Below are 16,591 nucleotides of genomic sequence, written 5' to 3'. Positions count from 1 at the left end.
CCAGAACTTCACTGGCATCTCTGATGCCTAGAGAAGAGACCTAGACCTTCTTCCAAGCAGGTCTTTGAAGGGTGCTTTTTCCAGGCACAGCACTGGTCCCAGTGGTGACCATGTCTTCAGCCACAGTTTCAGCCCTGCTTGGTCATCTCTGTTGCTCTTCTGTCTGGAAGAAACCGAATGTCAGCATTTAGGTACTAACTTAGTGTGAGAGTGAACACCCTGGGGGTGTTCAAGAAAAGACTGGATTGAGGCACTTGGTGCCATGGTCTAGTTGACTGGATAGGGCTGGGTCATAGGTTGGACTGGACCCTTCCAACCTGGTTGATTTTATGATTCTATGAAATCAATGTGAGCTCATGCTGGCTGCAGCTCTCCAGCTTAGTCTAGGTAGTGAGGGTGTCTGAGAAGAGACCAAGCCTCTCTACATGGAGAGCATAAAACTACTTACCAGGATCTAATGGTCTCAGTATCCTTGTAGAGAAACTGATTTAGAAGCTGTTAAGTGCTTCTGTAGCTTTTTACCTTCTTGCACAGACCCTAGGGGTGTCTTGAAGCTACTCTAACATCACGTTAAGGTTGATCCGTCTAGCCTGAATCTTTCACCCATATTAGACTTCTCTCTTGGAGAAGGTAAAGATACTTACTACAGTAGCTGAATGCCGTTGAGACCTATGAGAGGTGTTTGCCTGGACCTGAAGAGAGTTGGGAGAGCTGCTCAGCAAGTAAGTGCTCCCACAGCAAGTGGAGAGGGAGCAGGAGGCAGGCAAGATCGTATGAGGGACGTAATTGGCCATGCTAATCTTAGGGTTTGGGGTTTCTTGATTTGCTACTTTTTCCTAGCAGATCTCGCCCCCTCTCCTCTGTGCATTACTTTGAAGAGGCATGTAACTGTCTTGGGAACCTGTGCAGGCACTGTCTAGGCCTCTGAGGGGGAGCTGGATGATACAGATTTGATCTGAAAAGTTGCCTGGGGGTGGGGAAGAGATGCAGACAGCACTGGTCTTTTTGCAGCAGATGCTGGACTATGTAATTTGGACCTTTCCCTTGGCTTGTGCTGTTTGCACTGGGAGGACTGCTGTTGTAGCCAGAAGAGCTGAATTGTTCTCGCCGGCTGGCAGGTCAGGTTAGGAGGAAAGATCTCTGGAGGTCCTGCTATCTGCCAGCATTTCCTTTCCCCGCCTCTCTTCTGGGCAGCCAGTGCAGCCCTGCAAGCATTTGAGCTATCACAACCAAGTTCTGGTCGCATCTCTGCTGCTGACTCCCTACGAGACCTTGGAGAGGTCATTTTTTTGCTGATGTCTGAGTCTTTAGTCTGCAGAACGTGGAGGATGATTTAGCTACAACTTCATGGGTCGAAAGCCAGAACAAATCAGCTGATGTCTTCTCATAGCAGTGACAGTGTGGCTGAGACCCATGTCCTGCTGGGAGCAGCTGAGGAGCAAGCTATCATGTGTGCTTGATAGCCGTGTGTGCCCAGCAGCAGCTCTTGCTCAGCACACTGATGCAGTGGTACTAGTCAGCATGCTTTGGTGTCTGGCAGATGACACAAAGCATGCTGAGGTCGTTTGTCCCCCAGGTTGGAGAGCAGAAGGATATCTGGGAGCAGGGAGGGTGGGCAGTGGGGTGCAGGGAGCTGGCTGTGGCTGCCTGCAGCCCTCCCTCTCTTGGCAGTTAGGGCTGCGGGTTGCTGTAATAACGACTCAGCGTTTCTCTTGCATCAGGGCTAATCAGCTGCCCCTCAGCTGCTGTCTCAAAGGCCCTGCTGGGAAGAAGCAACATTTGTGGCAGAAAAGGGGTACTGGTGGTAGAGGGGCTGTGGCCAGCCCCTGGGTGCTGGAGGTCCCTTCCCAGCTGTATCTCCAGATCTGGGAGAAGGCAGGCTTCCTGTTAGGGGCTTGAATTGGAGTCTGAAGCATGGCTGGTGGAGGAGGTCAGTTACCAGTAGGCTTCTGGAGTGAGTGGGTTGAGGGGACATCTGGGCTTGTAAAAGGGATGGCATTTCTGGACCTCTTTCAGATACCTGAATAGCAGCAGTGGCCATATAGCCCCTAGGGAGGGAGTATGCATGTGGCTGCATCAGCTTTTCTCTTTAAATGCCCCATTTTAGCATATGTTATCCTCTCGTGTTTTAAAAATACCATCAGGCAGAAATTGGGATTCTGTATCCACCCCCAGGCACCACCTGGAATAAGGGCTGCCCTCAATTTGGTTATGTCTCCTGGGCTTTTTTGCAGCAACTCTGGGTATTGGTGTTCGGAGCAAGTGCCTCTGCACCACATCTGCGCCCTCGCATGACAGCACAGAAGGGGCTGCTCCGTGCCTGTCCCCACATCCTGCTGGCTGCAACGCATCCTTGACCTCCTCCTGCTCACTCCTTCCTCTGTCTCCCTTTGCTGATAACAGGGAGATGCATGAAAAATGGTTTCCACTGAGATGTTGTAGGCTCTAGGATAACGTAGAGACGAGGAAGATGGGAAAGGGTTAGGGACATGCCTGGCTTGCCAGAGGCTGGCATTATGATGAAGTGTCACTGGTTCTTGTGGTGATTATAATCCCCGTGTTTAGACACCAGGTCTTTCTCCTTTTGGCCTATGCTGAGAAGTGTCTGCGTGCAGGAAGGGGAAGGAAATGCGAGACCACAGGGCCCAAATTGTATGGATCTTCCTTGCATCGTGGTATTGCTTCTTGCTCTTTCCCATTTGGCTGCTTCTCTATCAGCCTGGTGTGGTGGGCTGGATTTGGCTGGGAGGTGTGGTGCAGGCAGGGGCAGAGATGCACAAATCCACACAGGAGTGCTGGCTGCTGGACAGCTGGCTGCTTGGATTATGGGGAGCTGCTTCGGCATGTTGTTTTGTGATTTGGCTGCATCAGGGTATGTGGTATCAGTGTCCTGTGGGAAAGTAGTGTGTATGGTGGGAGCAATCAGTGGGATTGGTTTGCTGGCTTTGGTTTTCCATGGTGGGACTTTGCCTTGGGAAGATCCCAGTCCTTGCCTGGTCCTTTATGTTTGATTACTTATTTTTAAACCTTGGGAGCACTGGGAAGGGAACTTACCTGGACAGGTAGCCTCAGTCTTGCACTGTGCTAGATGGGCTCCTTGGGGAGCAGCCCAAGGGGTTTCTCTTTGTCCTGCCAGCCACACGTGTTTCTGCCTCCTTCCCCACCATGGCCTTCTTGGGAAAAGAAAGTGCTGCCTGATTTAGACTTCTCTTGGGTGCCTCAGGTGCTGCCCTTAATTGGCAGGCTAATTTCTAATCTAGTCACTTGTGCTTGCAAGGGAAGGAGGTGTCCCAAAGGGTCCTTGCGCCTGATGGTCCCTGACCTGCCCTGCCTCATCTGTCTTCTGGTTTCCCTGTTACTCAAACAAGCAAGTCCTGCACACTGCTTGTTCTGTGCTTGCTCTTGGCAGTGGGGAAAGCTGCCTGCAAGCCCAGTGCTCTTGAGTCTCGGCTTTGGAGTCAAATCTGCATTAACAGTAGCTGTGATGAGTTAGACAAGCTCAGTCTTCCCAAACAGGAAAGCTAAGACTAGAGGCAGGTGTCTTTTCTCAACAGGAGTTGTGCTGGTGAACATGAGCAGTATCTGCCTGTGGTCATTGTGTGTGGCCCTTGCTTTCTACTGACCTAAGCAACTGAAGACCTTCCACTGCTTTTCTAGTGCATGCAGTGGCAAATCTGTTACTGAGTAGTTGTGGTTTCTACAAGGAGATAGCTGGACCTCTTGTGGATGACTGGTTGTGTAGATGGTTGGTCCAGCTGTGGTGTGCATCTGATGAAGAGTTGCTTGGACAGCCTAGCAGGAATGCAAACTGGAGAAGTGTACCTGGCAGGGGTATAGAGAGGAGGCTGCTTGCCAAGGCCTGTAGTTCTTGGCTGGTGCAAAGGAATTCCTGTTCTCTGCTGCTGTAGTAGTAGTCTTAGTTGTTGGTGTTGGGTTTTGGTAACAGCTGGTACAGCTAGCTGGTCCAAACAGGTAGCAGGCATTAACCAGTGCTTCTGCTTGCTCCTCTGTGGAGAAGCTGTCTGTTACCAAAGAAGGCACAAGCAGAAATGGCCTCTTGTTTGGGGTCCTGTGGATCAAGTACAGGATATTTCTACACGGTCACCTCATCAGCAGCCATCTCAGAAATACAAGATGTTTAGGTCTACCTGGATGTGTTGGTGGAGGGTGGCAGTAGGATGCAGAGTCTGCAGAACATCCAGACTGGTGCTCAGAGGCTTTTCTGGATGTGTTGTTCTTTCTCTGAGACAGGCCTTCAACATGGCTACAGCTCATAGCCCTGTGTAACAGCAGAGCTGTTCTTTTCTCCCTCCACCCTTGCTTCTGCTGCTCATAGATGGAGTGAAAGCATCCCTGCCGTCAGGGTGCCTTGAGCATGGTGCACTGTTAAAGGCAGATAAGGGGAGTTCTTTGTAGAGGCACGGTTTTGCTGCTTCTGCATTAGCTGAGTTCAGACAGAGAGCTTTGCTCTGTCCAAGGGGTTAGTCCTTGCTGCAACTCTCATGACTTTACAGCTGAATGTGTGTTCTGGGGACCTGATAAGCAGGAGCCAGGGGCCTGCCTGCCCCTGTTTTAGGAGGACCTTGGCTTGCAGCAAGCCTCCCTTCCCCCACTTCCAAGTTCCTTGAAGTGTATTGCTCTCAAAAGTGCTGTTTCCTTAGCTTTTGAGGAGCCTCTATCAACAGAGTTTCTCCACACTTATTCTCATGCATGCTCCTAAAAATCTTTCATCTGGTCTTGACCAGCTACTTCAGTGAACTCTTCCTCCCAATAATGAATAGAGTCATCAGAAGAAGGACCTGTGCCTCTAACTGTAAAGAGCATGGGAGGGTTGGATGATCTGTTTGAGCACCTGAAACTGCCCAGACTCCAGCAGCACTGCGGAACAGGATGTGCTGTCTTGCAGAGGCACATGAGATGGAAAAGGGGAAGGCAAAAGTGCTCTACCAGAGTGATGCATGATGTGCCAAGGCACTGAGCATCCATTTGGGTGATGAATGCATGCTTCTGGCTGCCTGTTTTCTGGGTACTGTTCGTGTTATGGCTCTGAAGACCAAGAACCATAAGGAAAATGCTGATTCTGCTTTTGCTTTGGCTGCCACCATGGTGGGTCACCACATTAGATGTCCTCTGTTCATGTTTCCGTGCTGGCCAAGGGGAGTATGGGAGTGCCATGGAACAGCTTTTGGTGTGCAGCTTTGTACAGCTCATGAGCTTTTTATTTCTCACCACTTTGTGTTAGAAGCCTATATAGAAGGTTATTTATGAGAACAATACATTCAGATAGAACAATACATTCAGATAAATGCAGTCTTCTAAGTCTTTCCCACAAGAAGTGATTGAATTGAGGTAGGTTCCAAGCTGGATTGATGTTTAACTTGGGATGCTAAGAAAATACTTCCTCTCTTTAGGTAAAGGAAACAAATTAAGAGGAGGAACCTTTTAATTATGATTTGCATTCCAGCTGTAACCCATACTGATCACTTTTTTTTTTTGTCTTTTACAGATATATTTCCAATTGATGGCCAGTCTGGTATGTATTAATTTGAACTCTTCAAACCTTCCTCTTCCATGCCATCCCTGCAGTTCTTTCTGTGTTGATCAGATTTAGAAGAAAAGTACAGGACTATGAAATAGATGTTAATTTAAACAATTAGAAGTTCCCAAACAAGAAGCATTCCTCAAAGAAAGCCAAACAAAAAAGTCCTCATACTTAGCCATTGCTGCATGGCAGTGATGTGTTTGATGCTGTCCTGTAGTGATGGCTGCAACTGCTGGAGGGTTACCTTCCTCTGTACATTGTAGAGTGGCAACTTTGGTTGTCCAGCATTGAACAGTTTGGGAGTTTGTAGGTCTTGATCATCACAAGAAACTGACAACACTGATGAAATGTGAGTGAGAATCACTGCTGTTAGTTTATGTGTTGTACATAGCTTGATGTGTCAGTCTCTGAGGTATACATTTGAATGTGTGATGCTTAGAAAAGGTTCAGACTTCCCTTTGGGGATGGCTGTGTTGCTGCTGAGTATCACTGTTGAAGACAACTGAGATCCACCCTGCATTGCCATCTGCAAAATACCACTGAAAACTTCCTGGCTCCAAGGTTTGACTTTGCCAGGAGGGACCCTGCAGAAGTGGACTGGGGTCCTAGTGAGAAATGGAGGGCTACTTTGGATGCAGGTGCAAAATCAGGAAGGGCATGTGTATTTTAAAAGCAGTTATTGATGATCTCAATTCTTGCCTTCCCCAAACTGTCAGAATCTCTTTGTCCAAGTTGATGTTGTTGAAGTGCCAAGTCTGAAGGAAAAGTTTGTGTTTTACACAGTCACACCAAGACCAGTCACTAGGATCCTGTTACCTTGTGGACATGTCCCATAACAAAAGCACTGGGATTGGGACTCAGTGCCTGACTTGGCCTTCTGTGACCTCAAATACATCGCTGTGTTCAAGTCCTATCTGCATCTTTGGCTTTGCATGGGATCACATTTCCCCAGTCCACATTATAATGTGAGGATAAATTGCTGCTGGTCGTGGTGGCATCACATGATCAGGATTTGGAAGTGTGAAAATCATATCCATTGCTTTGAAGGTGTGTTTGTGTGTTCATGTTTCCAGAGTTCTAGCCATGGTATAGAACTAAACCCACTGGAGCATTGCAGAATGCACCTGCACCTCTGCAGGTGTTGGATTAATAACCCCAATAGTAACTCAACCCATTGTAAGTCTTTCTTGATTCTCTTGCTTTCAGAACATGCATGAAAGAAAAATATTAAGGATGCTTTTGAAGCAAAATACTCCCATGTATTGACTTTGTAAGAGGCTTTTCTCCACTCTGCTGAAGATCTGTCTTCATTGGGTGTTTGATTTTTTTTTTTTGTCTACTTGTTCTGCAGACTCAGAGTTGTGCTTTGGTTGGCACAGCTCCATTCTCTCCAGCTGGTTGGGGACCTTCCCAGCTGCCCCCAGGGTGGGGCATGAGTGTGTATCTGCAGGAGATGATAGCGTTTCAGTAGGTGCATGCTACATGTCAGTAGCATTGCAGAAGACATTACCTACAGAGCTGAGAGGGTTTTTACAATTCTCTGTTTTTAAGAAGTGAAATCTTAAACAGGATTCCTCTTAATGGTAGGTAGCTGCACAGGACCCTGCACAGGTTTTTTTCTATGCTTTCTCAGAAAGGCCCTAAAGCTGGTGCTCTGCTTTTTCTTCCCATGTGCTGTGCTTATCTGCAAGCCCTGGTATCTCAAAATACAGTGAAGTGTGGACACAGCAGGTGAAGGCAGGGTAGCACCACTGGTGGGGGGCAGCCAGGCTCTTCTGGAGCCTGTCTGCTTCTAGCATGAGTTGAAGTCTGCTCATCCACCCAAGCTAGTGATGGAGGATGCTGAGTTGCAATAACAGTTGAGACCTGCATTAGGTGGTGAGCTTGAGCCAAACCTGAGCCATTTTGTAGGCATGGTAGCTGTAATGCACCCCAAAGCACGTGCCCACTCGTTGGTTTGTGGATGCTGGAGACATTCTGCCCCTAGCCTGGTGTCACGTGCAAGGTCTGTGGAGGTGAAAGGGCAGCAGTGTTTGCATCCTGGTTACCTAGCAGCATTTGGAAGTGAAGCTGCTCTTGGAGATGACGGACTCACAGACTTCCCTGATGGATAGCGCAGCAGTTCCTCCAGCCTCTTCTCCCCCACAGCCAGCAAGCAGGATTCAGCAGCTGTAGGGTGCTTGTCAGAAGAAGCCACTTCAAACCTTTTGAGCTGGAGTTCAGGTGGAAAGCTGAGAGACTTTAAGACCCTTGGGAGAAGCGATGCTGGGCTTAGCTTGGTGGCATAAGGGCAGAGGGATGGACTCTCATATATCCACCTCTGTTAGAGGAGTGTTATGAGGGCACATCTCCACCTGGACTTCCATTGGCCAGGAACGCCTTACCCCTCTATGAGACTGCCTTTGCTGTCTACCTCCCAGGACTTGGTGCCATGTGGGGTGGTGAGGTTTACTGCCTGCTATTGTAAGGCAATACTTTTGCTCCCTTTAAACGGATCTCCTGCTAGCTTTGAGTGCTGTTCCTGTGCCCTCCTGGCACTGTGTGCTGCAGCTAGCCCTCCTGCTCTGACTAGAGGAGGATCCTAGCCTCTTTAATCTCACCTTTTAGGAGGCTGCCTCTGGGTGATTTAATTGCTTTCTTCTGTGCTTCTGTCACACTGCTGTGCCCTTGTTGAGATGCAGAGACCAGAGCTGATTGCAGGGTGGAGCTGTGAATGTGCTGGTGTTCAGCAGAGCAGTAAGTGATGCCCTGCCTTGCTGTCACTGCTTCTGATTAATTTTCTCAAATCTACTGCACCCTGAGCTGATAATTTTGGAGAATAGTCAGCAGTGGCTGGGTACCTTTCTTGAGTTACAAATGCCACTTTGAATTAAACACTGTGAAGTTTTCCATAGAGATGTGGGTGATGCTCCCACTTCAAGGAAGCAGGATTTAATTCTTTGTAAATAGAAGGGGAGGAGGTGGATCTTTTAAATTAGGAGAGAAAGTGCTGTGGTGCACTCTTTTGTGGCTGAGAATTCCTGACTTCTTTGGAAAGCTCTCTCTGCCAAGGCTGTTTTTTATGCTGTGTATTGAGACAGGGGAAGCAGTTACCTGTAGCAGTGCAGTTACCTGGGTTGGAGAGTAGTTTATGCAGCAGGATCCACATGATTGTGCACTCAGTGAGGAATTTGGCAGCATTTGTTACATCAATTGCACTGTATCTGGTTCAAGGTGGGAGGAATAAGTCAAGATGTTGTATCTTGAGGCATAGGAAGTCCCTTGTAAACATGAGGAAGAATTTCTCACTGTGAGGATGATGGAACACTGGAACAGGCTGCCCAGAGGGGTTGTGGAGTCTCCCTCTCTGGAGATACTCAAGACCTGCCTGGATGTGTTCCTGTGCGATCTGTTGTAGTTGGTCCTGCTCTGACAGGAGGGTTGGACTGGATAATCTTTTGAGGTTCCTTCCAGCCCCTGACATTCTGTAGTCTTGTTTGGAGAGCAGGCCCTGGAATTGGCTCAGCCAAGGTACAGTAAACCTTAAGCAGCCTTTCTGCCAGCTCCCAAAGATTGCAAGGATATTTGGCTGCCCTGTTACTGCCACGGTTTTAATGCTCTGGATTTGCCAGTGAGAGGAATGCCCTCCACCTGTGCTTAGTGTAATCCAGGTGGTTACAAGACTGTAGGATTTCTTTAGCTCACCTTTTCAGACACGCTGTTCAGCAGCTGACCTAGGTCTAGCCTACTTAATCCCTGGGAATGTTTGCTGCACCCGGGCCTACCACCAAGTTGCTGTTGCTCTCCTCTGTCCAAGAGATGTGCCTGCATTTCTGCCTGGTGGTGATTTTGTCTTCCTTGGGGGTGTGAGCTGAACTGTTGCATAGACTCCTTCTCTTGTATGTTGCTATGGAGGCAGGTTTGCAGCTGACCTGGTGAAGGATTTGAGGGCAAGGTCTAGTGGTTGCTTTGCAAGTGGCCACTGCACAGGGAAGGAAATCCCCCTGCAGAGGTAGCCAAAGGCTCGCACGGGAGTCACAGTGGTGAGGAACCAAGAATGATGTTATTTAAATTACATTACTCTCTCCTTTCTAGAAACTCAGTGTCTGCCTCTCTTCTTTGAGATGATAGGATTTCCAGAGGCATGTTTTGTGCAGAGGTCACACTTCAGTCTTGTGCAGCCCCTTGCCTCCCTCCTCTGGTGTGGGTGGAAGCCACATGGTCCTCTTGTAGAGAGCACAACTGTTGGGAGATGGAGGATCTTGCGGCAGGCACTTGGCTCTCGATTCCTGTCTCTTCCTTGTTAAATATTTACAGTGAGACGTACCAGATGCTTCCCAGGAGGAGTTTTGTCAGCTTCCAAGTCCCCAGATGCAGCTGCAGAGGAGTCTGACCGCCATTAAAGGGATCACCTCGGTGTGATACCCTGCGTTCGGCAGCGATGCTGTGACCTCATCTTGCCCGTGCTGCGGGCGCTGCTTGTGCGCTGTACAGCTGCAGAGGGCACCCCTCTGCTGATGGCAAGAGATGAATGAGCTCTGCTCCTCGGCTTTCTCTTTTTTCTTCCTTTCTCCTTTGAAATTCTTCCCCTGCAGTGTGAGGAGGAGTGGGTGATGCTCTTGGCCTTCATTGCCACACACCTCTTTTGGGGGGCCTTCTCCATGCAGTGACACGTGGGACAGCTGCCTTTGCTCCCTTTCCATTTCCAGCATGCCTGTGTCTGTCTTGCCCACCCAGCCACTGTGTGGGGAGAGGTGGCTGATCCAAAGGTGGGCTGATCCAGGTGAGGCAAACTCCTCGCCAGCTGTGAGCATCACCATCTCTGACTGTGCAGAGGCCAGCAGCTGGAGTGCCAATGCTGAATGCCACCCCTGTGCTGGTTGCACTGGTCAGATTCCCAGTGTGCCTCCCACTTTTCAAGTTAAGGTCTAGGACCTTGGGCTGGACCCTGTTTGTTGCTTTTGGTGCTTATCAGCTTTTACCCACTGACAAGGTGACCCGCTGAGCAACACTGAGGATGGGGAGGGAGGGAAGGTCTGCCCAGCCTGGGCTCTGCGCTGATCTGACCCACGCCGAAGCAGACCTTGCGTGTACACAAGCACTGGGCTGGCTCTGGTGCCAGGTGTCCCCATCCTCGTGGTGTTGCAGCTCCTGGCTGAATGAAGGACTTTGCAGGTGGCATGGAGGTAGGCTCTGGAGGTGGCAGGCTGGCTGCTCCGGGGGGCGGGGGGCAGGGAGGGGCGGGCTGGCTAGGTCATCATTTTCCCGACTAAATATAGTTGTCCCTGCTTTCATAAGGGCAGGATTTTTGCATCACGTGACTGCCTTATCCCTCCCGGCCGGCAGTCGGTCGGAGCAGGGGATCGTGTGTCTGAATGGGTAATAATTAACTGTTAACTAGCTTTTCATTAGAGTCTAGCAGAGCCCTGCAGCAGAGCTAAGCAGGAGCGGGGAAACTGCTCCTGCTTCCTCCTGGAGGCTGTGCCACCCCCCTTTAATTTGCAAATCAGTTGTCCCCAAAGGTGAGTGGGTTGGGTTGGGTGCTTTTGCTGTGTTTTTTAAGGAGTTGCGAGTCCTGTCCTGCCTTATGTGTCTGTCCTTGCTGTCCTGTAGTTCCTCCTCGTGTCACCCCTCCTTCTCCCCCACCAATGATTTGGTTCTTCTAGGTCATGAACTGTGTCATCTGTTCTCAAAGCCAGCCTGGAGGAGAGCCTGACCCTCTGGCTCCTCCACAGTTCAGCCTGCCTGCATGGGCCCCTGCTGCCTTGCCTCTCCCGGTGCTGAGGTGTCCTTGCTGTGCCTCACTACTCCGAGTGGCAGCTGAATCAACTGGTGCCTTTTCTCAGGGACTGCAGCCTCTCTGTGGCTGCCTGCTGCAGCCTTTGACTGGGAGCGTTGCTGGCTTTTCCTGTCTGTCTCCTTGAACTATTTAACCTGACAGAGTGTTCACAGCTGTCCTTGGAGGCTTTTCTCCCTTCTGTGATGGCAGGAGACTTGCTGGCAGAATGCTCTGCTGGCTGGACACTTACCTGCACCAGGCAAGCTGGGTCAGGCCCTGATGCTGGAGTATTCTCTCTTGTAGCAGCAGTGGGGTGATGGGTGCATTTCTTCATGCTGAGGGAGAGCAGGGTGGCTCAGTGACCCGGAGGGCCTCAGTCATCCCAGCTCCCTCTTTTTGACATTTCTGGAGTCCAGTCGGCCTGGTGACCTTGGCTGTGTCCCCAGTGCAATACATCCATCAGCTTTCCCAGCAGAAACCCCTTAGTTGAGGACTCCGTTTTCCATAGAAAGCTGTAGGAGTTGCTGTGCCTTTGCATTCTGCATGAGCCTGGCATCCCAGGGATCAGTGTGGTGGTGTGAGCGTGGATCATGTGTCAAAAGTTTCCTAGAAATCCTCTTCAGGGAAGAACGTTGCTCGAAAAGGCAGTGGAAAGATGTTACTTGCCCTTAAGAGAGTTCATTTGTTACCTTTAATAGTATCTGTGTGTGCCAGGAGGAACCCATGGTGCCCTTGCTGACGCTGTTACTGCTAGAAGTGCCTGTTGGCATTGCTTAGCCTGCTCCTTCTGGAGTGTAGCTCGGCCACAAGTTGAATGGTTTATGTCTTGGACTGGGAGGCTGCAGGGAGGGTGGTTATGCATCCTGGGTAGGTCCAGACCCTGCAGACAGCTTGTGTGCAGAGCTTGTAACAGTTATATGCGTTTAGAAAGCTCCCTGTGACCACAGCTGAGTTTTCCATCCTGTGCCCTTGCTTGGTCCAGAGATCTGTGTGCTGTGGACTGGGTACTGTCAGCAGATACAGGCTCTGCAAGTGTCTTGAGCTGTTTTGCTTCCCTCTGCTCGAGAGCTCTTTGGAGCATCAGCCAAGCAAAGTGAGGACTTGAAGAGCTGAGAATGTAACTCAGGTGCTGCACTCTCAGTCTGTGACAGCACTACTCTGGCATGCTGTGTTGAGCCTCCCTGCACCCCTGGCCTCTCCCTGCATTTTTCCGGGACAAACTCCTTAGCTCTTGGAGCCTGCCTAGGACACCCAGGTGGGAGTGTTCTCATGGTCTCTGTGGAGCTGTCAGATGCCCTTTTTGAAGTTATTTTTAGCGAGTGATCTTTGCAGCAGTCGCAGAGCTTACATTGCAGAGAAGTGTAGGCAGCTCTCTGCTTCCTTTGCTGTTACAGTAGGGCTTGTAAGGTGGAGCTGAGTGCTAAGGAGCTGCAGAAAATTGCTCAGAAGGCTTCGAGCCATGGTGCTTGCAGCTCGTCACTTGCTCCTGCTGAACAGACTTCCCACATACTTTACAAGTCCAAATCCCTGCTGTCCATGCAGCTTATGATCCAGTCTTCTGCTTGGTCCTGACCTTGCCCGTTCTACTGTAGCTTTTCTTGCATGTGCAGGAAACTTCTGACACTGCAGAGGTGTTGCAAATATCCCTCTTTGTATAAACAAGGCCAGATGCTGTGCTGACAGCTGGGAGCTGTGAGACCACATGCTGCAAGCAACGGGGCCAGCTGTGATTCTCTGCAGTTCCCTGTAGTGGGCTGGAGTCCCTGTTGTAGAGGCCTCCTGTACGCTGGGAGATGTCCTTCTGAAGACATCTCATTTAAAGCTCTTGGAGAACTCCATCCAGTGTTCCCTTGATTTGCCCCTTCGTGCACCCACCTCCAGCTACAACTGCAATTTGATGGGAACTAGAGCCCTAAAACATGGCATACATAGAGGAGATGCAGTCTGCATGCCCAGTTTGCCCCAAACCTTGCTGGTTTTATGGACCTTGTAATGTCATCAGCAAAACATGAGCATGCCAAGCTCTCAGTGCCATAAATCTCAGGCCTTTCTGCTTGTGGATGAAGCTGCAGAGACAGTTGTTTCTCCTTTCAGTCTAGTGTTAGCTCTGGCACATGGTGGAGGCCGGTGCTGGAGGCAGCTCCTTGGGATGCAGGCAGAGGGGGTAGCTGCTGCTTGATCTCGGAGTATCTGCACCTTTCTGCATGCAGGGGTGCTACTAAATCACTCCCTGGGGAGACTGGCATCCCCTCTTACCTGCCTGTGCCTCCCAGCTGCTTTACAATAAGGGTCTGTTACCTGCTGTTGCAGTCTTGCTTACAAAAAAATAGATGCAACAGCCACGAGAGGTGAACAGAGAATGCCTGTTCCTCAAGGCTTCTCTGCCTCTAAATTCAGGGGAGCCCTCCATGGGATGTGCTCTCACTAAGGAAATCCTTTGGCACCATCTGCAGCAGGCAGGCTGCTGGTGGGAGGGGATAGGCTGTTGTTAGCTTGCAGGTCACATCTGGCCTGCAGTACTAATCTGTGAATGTCTCTGGAGAAGGTGTGGTGGTGGAGAGCATGAAGCTCACCAGCTGCGTCTTCTGATGGCTTGGTCAGGCTCAAATTTCAGTTCATGATGTTCCAGCACATGGGCAGTGGTGAATGCCACAGGAGAGCCTCTATAGCAGTGTTTTGTCCCTGCAGCTTTGCAGATCAGGCCGCCTTGGGAAGGAGCTTGTTTGAGGTCTGGAGGAAGGACAGGAACAGAGTTGGTGCCCTGAGTTTCTCATGTTGACAAGATGGGATAGGCTTTTGTGCAGCTGTTCTCTGTTGGCTCCCTGGCACTCCTTTGGGGCCAGCAAGGAGATTCTTCCAGCCACAGTGGGGTCCTGGCAGATTTGGCTGTGGCTGCCTGCTTGTTGGGTCATGCTTATGGGGATCGTTTTGCAGGTTAGTGCTGTCCTGCAATGTCTGTCCTGTGTGTCATACTCCAGGAGGGACTCTGCTACCCTCTGGGAAGGACTCCGAAGGAGCTGGGTATCTTCCAGGGGGAAGAGCTGGTTGCCAGCCTATTTGCCTGGACAATGAGCATGTACATACAAATAGTGTGAGCAAGGGAAGTCCTTTTCAGTGTAAGTTGTCTAATGGTTTCTGTCTCTGCTCTTAGAAGCTGCCCTACCAGGGCATCCCTTGGTCTCCTCAGGTTACACTGCCTTTTCCTTGCTGTATCATTCTGACTGGGACACTTCCCTCTCTCACTTGCAAAATGCCCATCACCTCAGGCTGCTCAGGACTCAGCTCAGCCTTGCCCAGGCTGCACTTCCTCTTTCTCATCATCTTGAAGAAGCATTGCCAGAGCAGGTGTCCCATGGTGTTGGGTATGAGCTGCCATCCTCACATGCACCAGGACTGTGCCGTGAAGCACAGGAAGGAAGGAAAATCATCCAGAAACTGTCAAGTAGAGAAGCAGATCCCATTGGACTGCTAAGTGCATGGCTAGCTGCCCTGCTTGCACCCTCAGATTCCTGGCAAGGCTCTGGGGAAACTGGGGATACCAGTTTAGCTCTTCCAGCCCCAGCAGGACCTGTGGCACGGAGCATTGCCCCTGCCTCAGCCTCTCCAGTGCAAAGTCCAGGCTGTTGGCTTCAAAACTGCCTCCATCAGCAGTTTCTCCTAGGTGCTAGGCTGTGGGCTGGAGTGGCCTGGGGACAGGCTGGCTCCCTTCTGTTGTATTCGCTGTTGGAGAAGGAGGGGTATGCTATGTTGTAGACAGGGTGTGTGCCAGACCTGAGGACCCTGTAATCCTGGTGGGAGCCTGGGCTGCTCTCTGAGGCTGTCCCTGCTGGTGCTGAGGTGTTATGAGCCTTGTCCAGTGTTGCCTATGAGTGGTAGAGACATCAGGAGCAGGCAGTAGAGCTTCCTTGCTAGAGCCACAGGTATTTCTGCAGCGTAAGGCCAGGTCTCTGCCCAGCCCTGAAGATTTGTTGCACTTTGATGTCTTCTCTAGAAATCCATTACAAGCTGCACTGGGTGTAAGGAAGGGTGGGAAACCAAGCCAGTGGGCATTAGGTTTCATTTTTCCCAGGTAAGGTAGTAAACGTGTCCTAGGCTGACGTCAGTGGTCCTACAGCATGTGTACCTGTTGGGAAGGGGGGGTCACACTTAGCTGTAGAGCTGCTGTCACCCTGGCTAGCTGGTCCTCCTGCAGCAGCTCCTCTTCCAGGTGTGAGGTGTTTGCTCACTCGCATGCCCCTCTGAGCCTCCTGCCTGGAGGGCAGCTGTGGGCTGGAAGGAGAGTGCAAGGTGTCTGCACAGCTTTGCCCTTCTTGGTGCGCTGGGGAGCAAGGGTCGAAAGCCAGCGAATGCTTTGGCTGTGCCTAGGTGGTGGGAGGGGTTTGGCTGCAACACCGGCATCGGGGCCGGGATTTGCCTATCTGTGCCTTGCCCCCTCAGTTACTAAGAACCTCCTCGTGCTGGGCAACCACACGGGCAGATGATTTGGTTCTAGCAGCAGGCAGCAGATCAAAACTCAAGACCTGCTTTTCCATTCTTGGCTGTGCCAGCATCTGCTGTGTGGCTGTAGGCAAAGCCACTCCTTTCTTCACTGTCCACTGTCTTCTTGCCAGCATCACATCACTTAAGCAGCTGTTTTGTCTGTCCCCTTGCATGGAGGGACCCTGGTTTTGGTGGAGGGGAGCTGCCAGACAGCACTAGCAGAACTGAAAACTACTTAGTGCCACCAAATCAATGCAAAAGGAGGTTTGCCAAATGCCAGGAGGTCTGAGACATCTGTCAGCAGCTTTTAAGGGTTTGTCTACCAACCAAGGGCAGTACCTGATATCCCTTACTAGCACTACGTGTCCTGAGCTCCTCTGTGGGAGTGAGCAACACTTACTTGCTCCCAGTTTCCCAGGGTGATGCTGTGGTGAAGGACAGCAGGGTTTTCCTGCTGTGGTGTTTGGTAGAGATGTTTTCAATTGTACACCACAAGATGTGTTGTACAGAGGAAGGTTTTCTCCTGAAGCCTGAGCGCCTGTGTTAGCCTAAATGTGTTTTGGATAGGTTGGATTTGGGGGTTTGGGTTTTCACTAAACTGCCTGGGTTTGCTAGAGTCCATAAAGGAGCGTGAAGAGCAGTTGAGGGTGTGATTACCAGCAGCGTGGCTACAGAATCACTGATGGGTGGGAGCTGAGGCACTTGCTTAGGCTGGCATGCCCTGGAGGGTGCCAGGCATGTGCAATTTCTGCTTGCCACAGCTCTTGGCTCTTGTGTCTGTCTGTCTGCTAGCATCATTGTACCCTCTTGGT

At 50.6% G+C, this 16,591-nt stretch overlaps 1 protein-coding gene across 1 annotated transcript in view; it reads left to right on the top strand.

The window, feature by feature from the left end:
* The window catches only part of LARP1 (La ribonucleoprotein 1, translational regulator), a 41,147-nt gene that overhangs the window by 10,623 nt on the left and 13,933 nt on the right, over nt 1-16,591 (top strand). The window contains exon 2 of the mRNA XM_064162013.1: nt 5,507-5,533. Coding sequence (XP_064018083.1) covers nt 5,507-5,533 — 27 coding nt within the window. The remainder of the gene's footprint in view (nt 1-5,506; nt 5,534-16,591) is intronic.

Source organism: Pogoniulus pusillus, chromosome 22 (genome assembly GCF_015220805.1).
Source record: "Pogoniulus pusillus isolate bPogPus1 chromosome 22, bPogPus1.pri, whole genome shotgun sequence".
Classification (NCBI taxonomy): domain Eukaryota; kingdom Metazoa; phylum Chordata; class Aves; order Piciformes; family Lybiidae; genus Pogoniulus; species Pogoniulus pusillus.
Note: the sequence above shows the minus strand (reverse complement) of the source record. Positions and strands in the feature narration are given on the sequence as shown.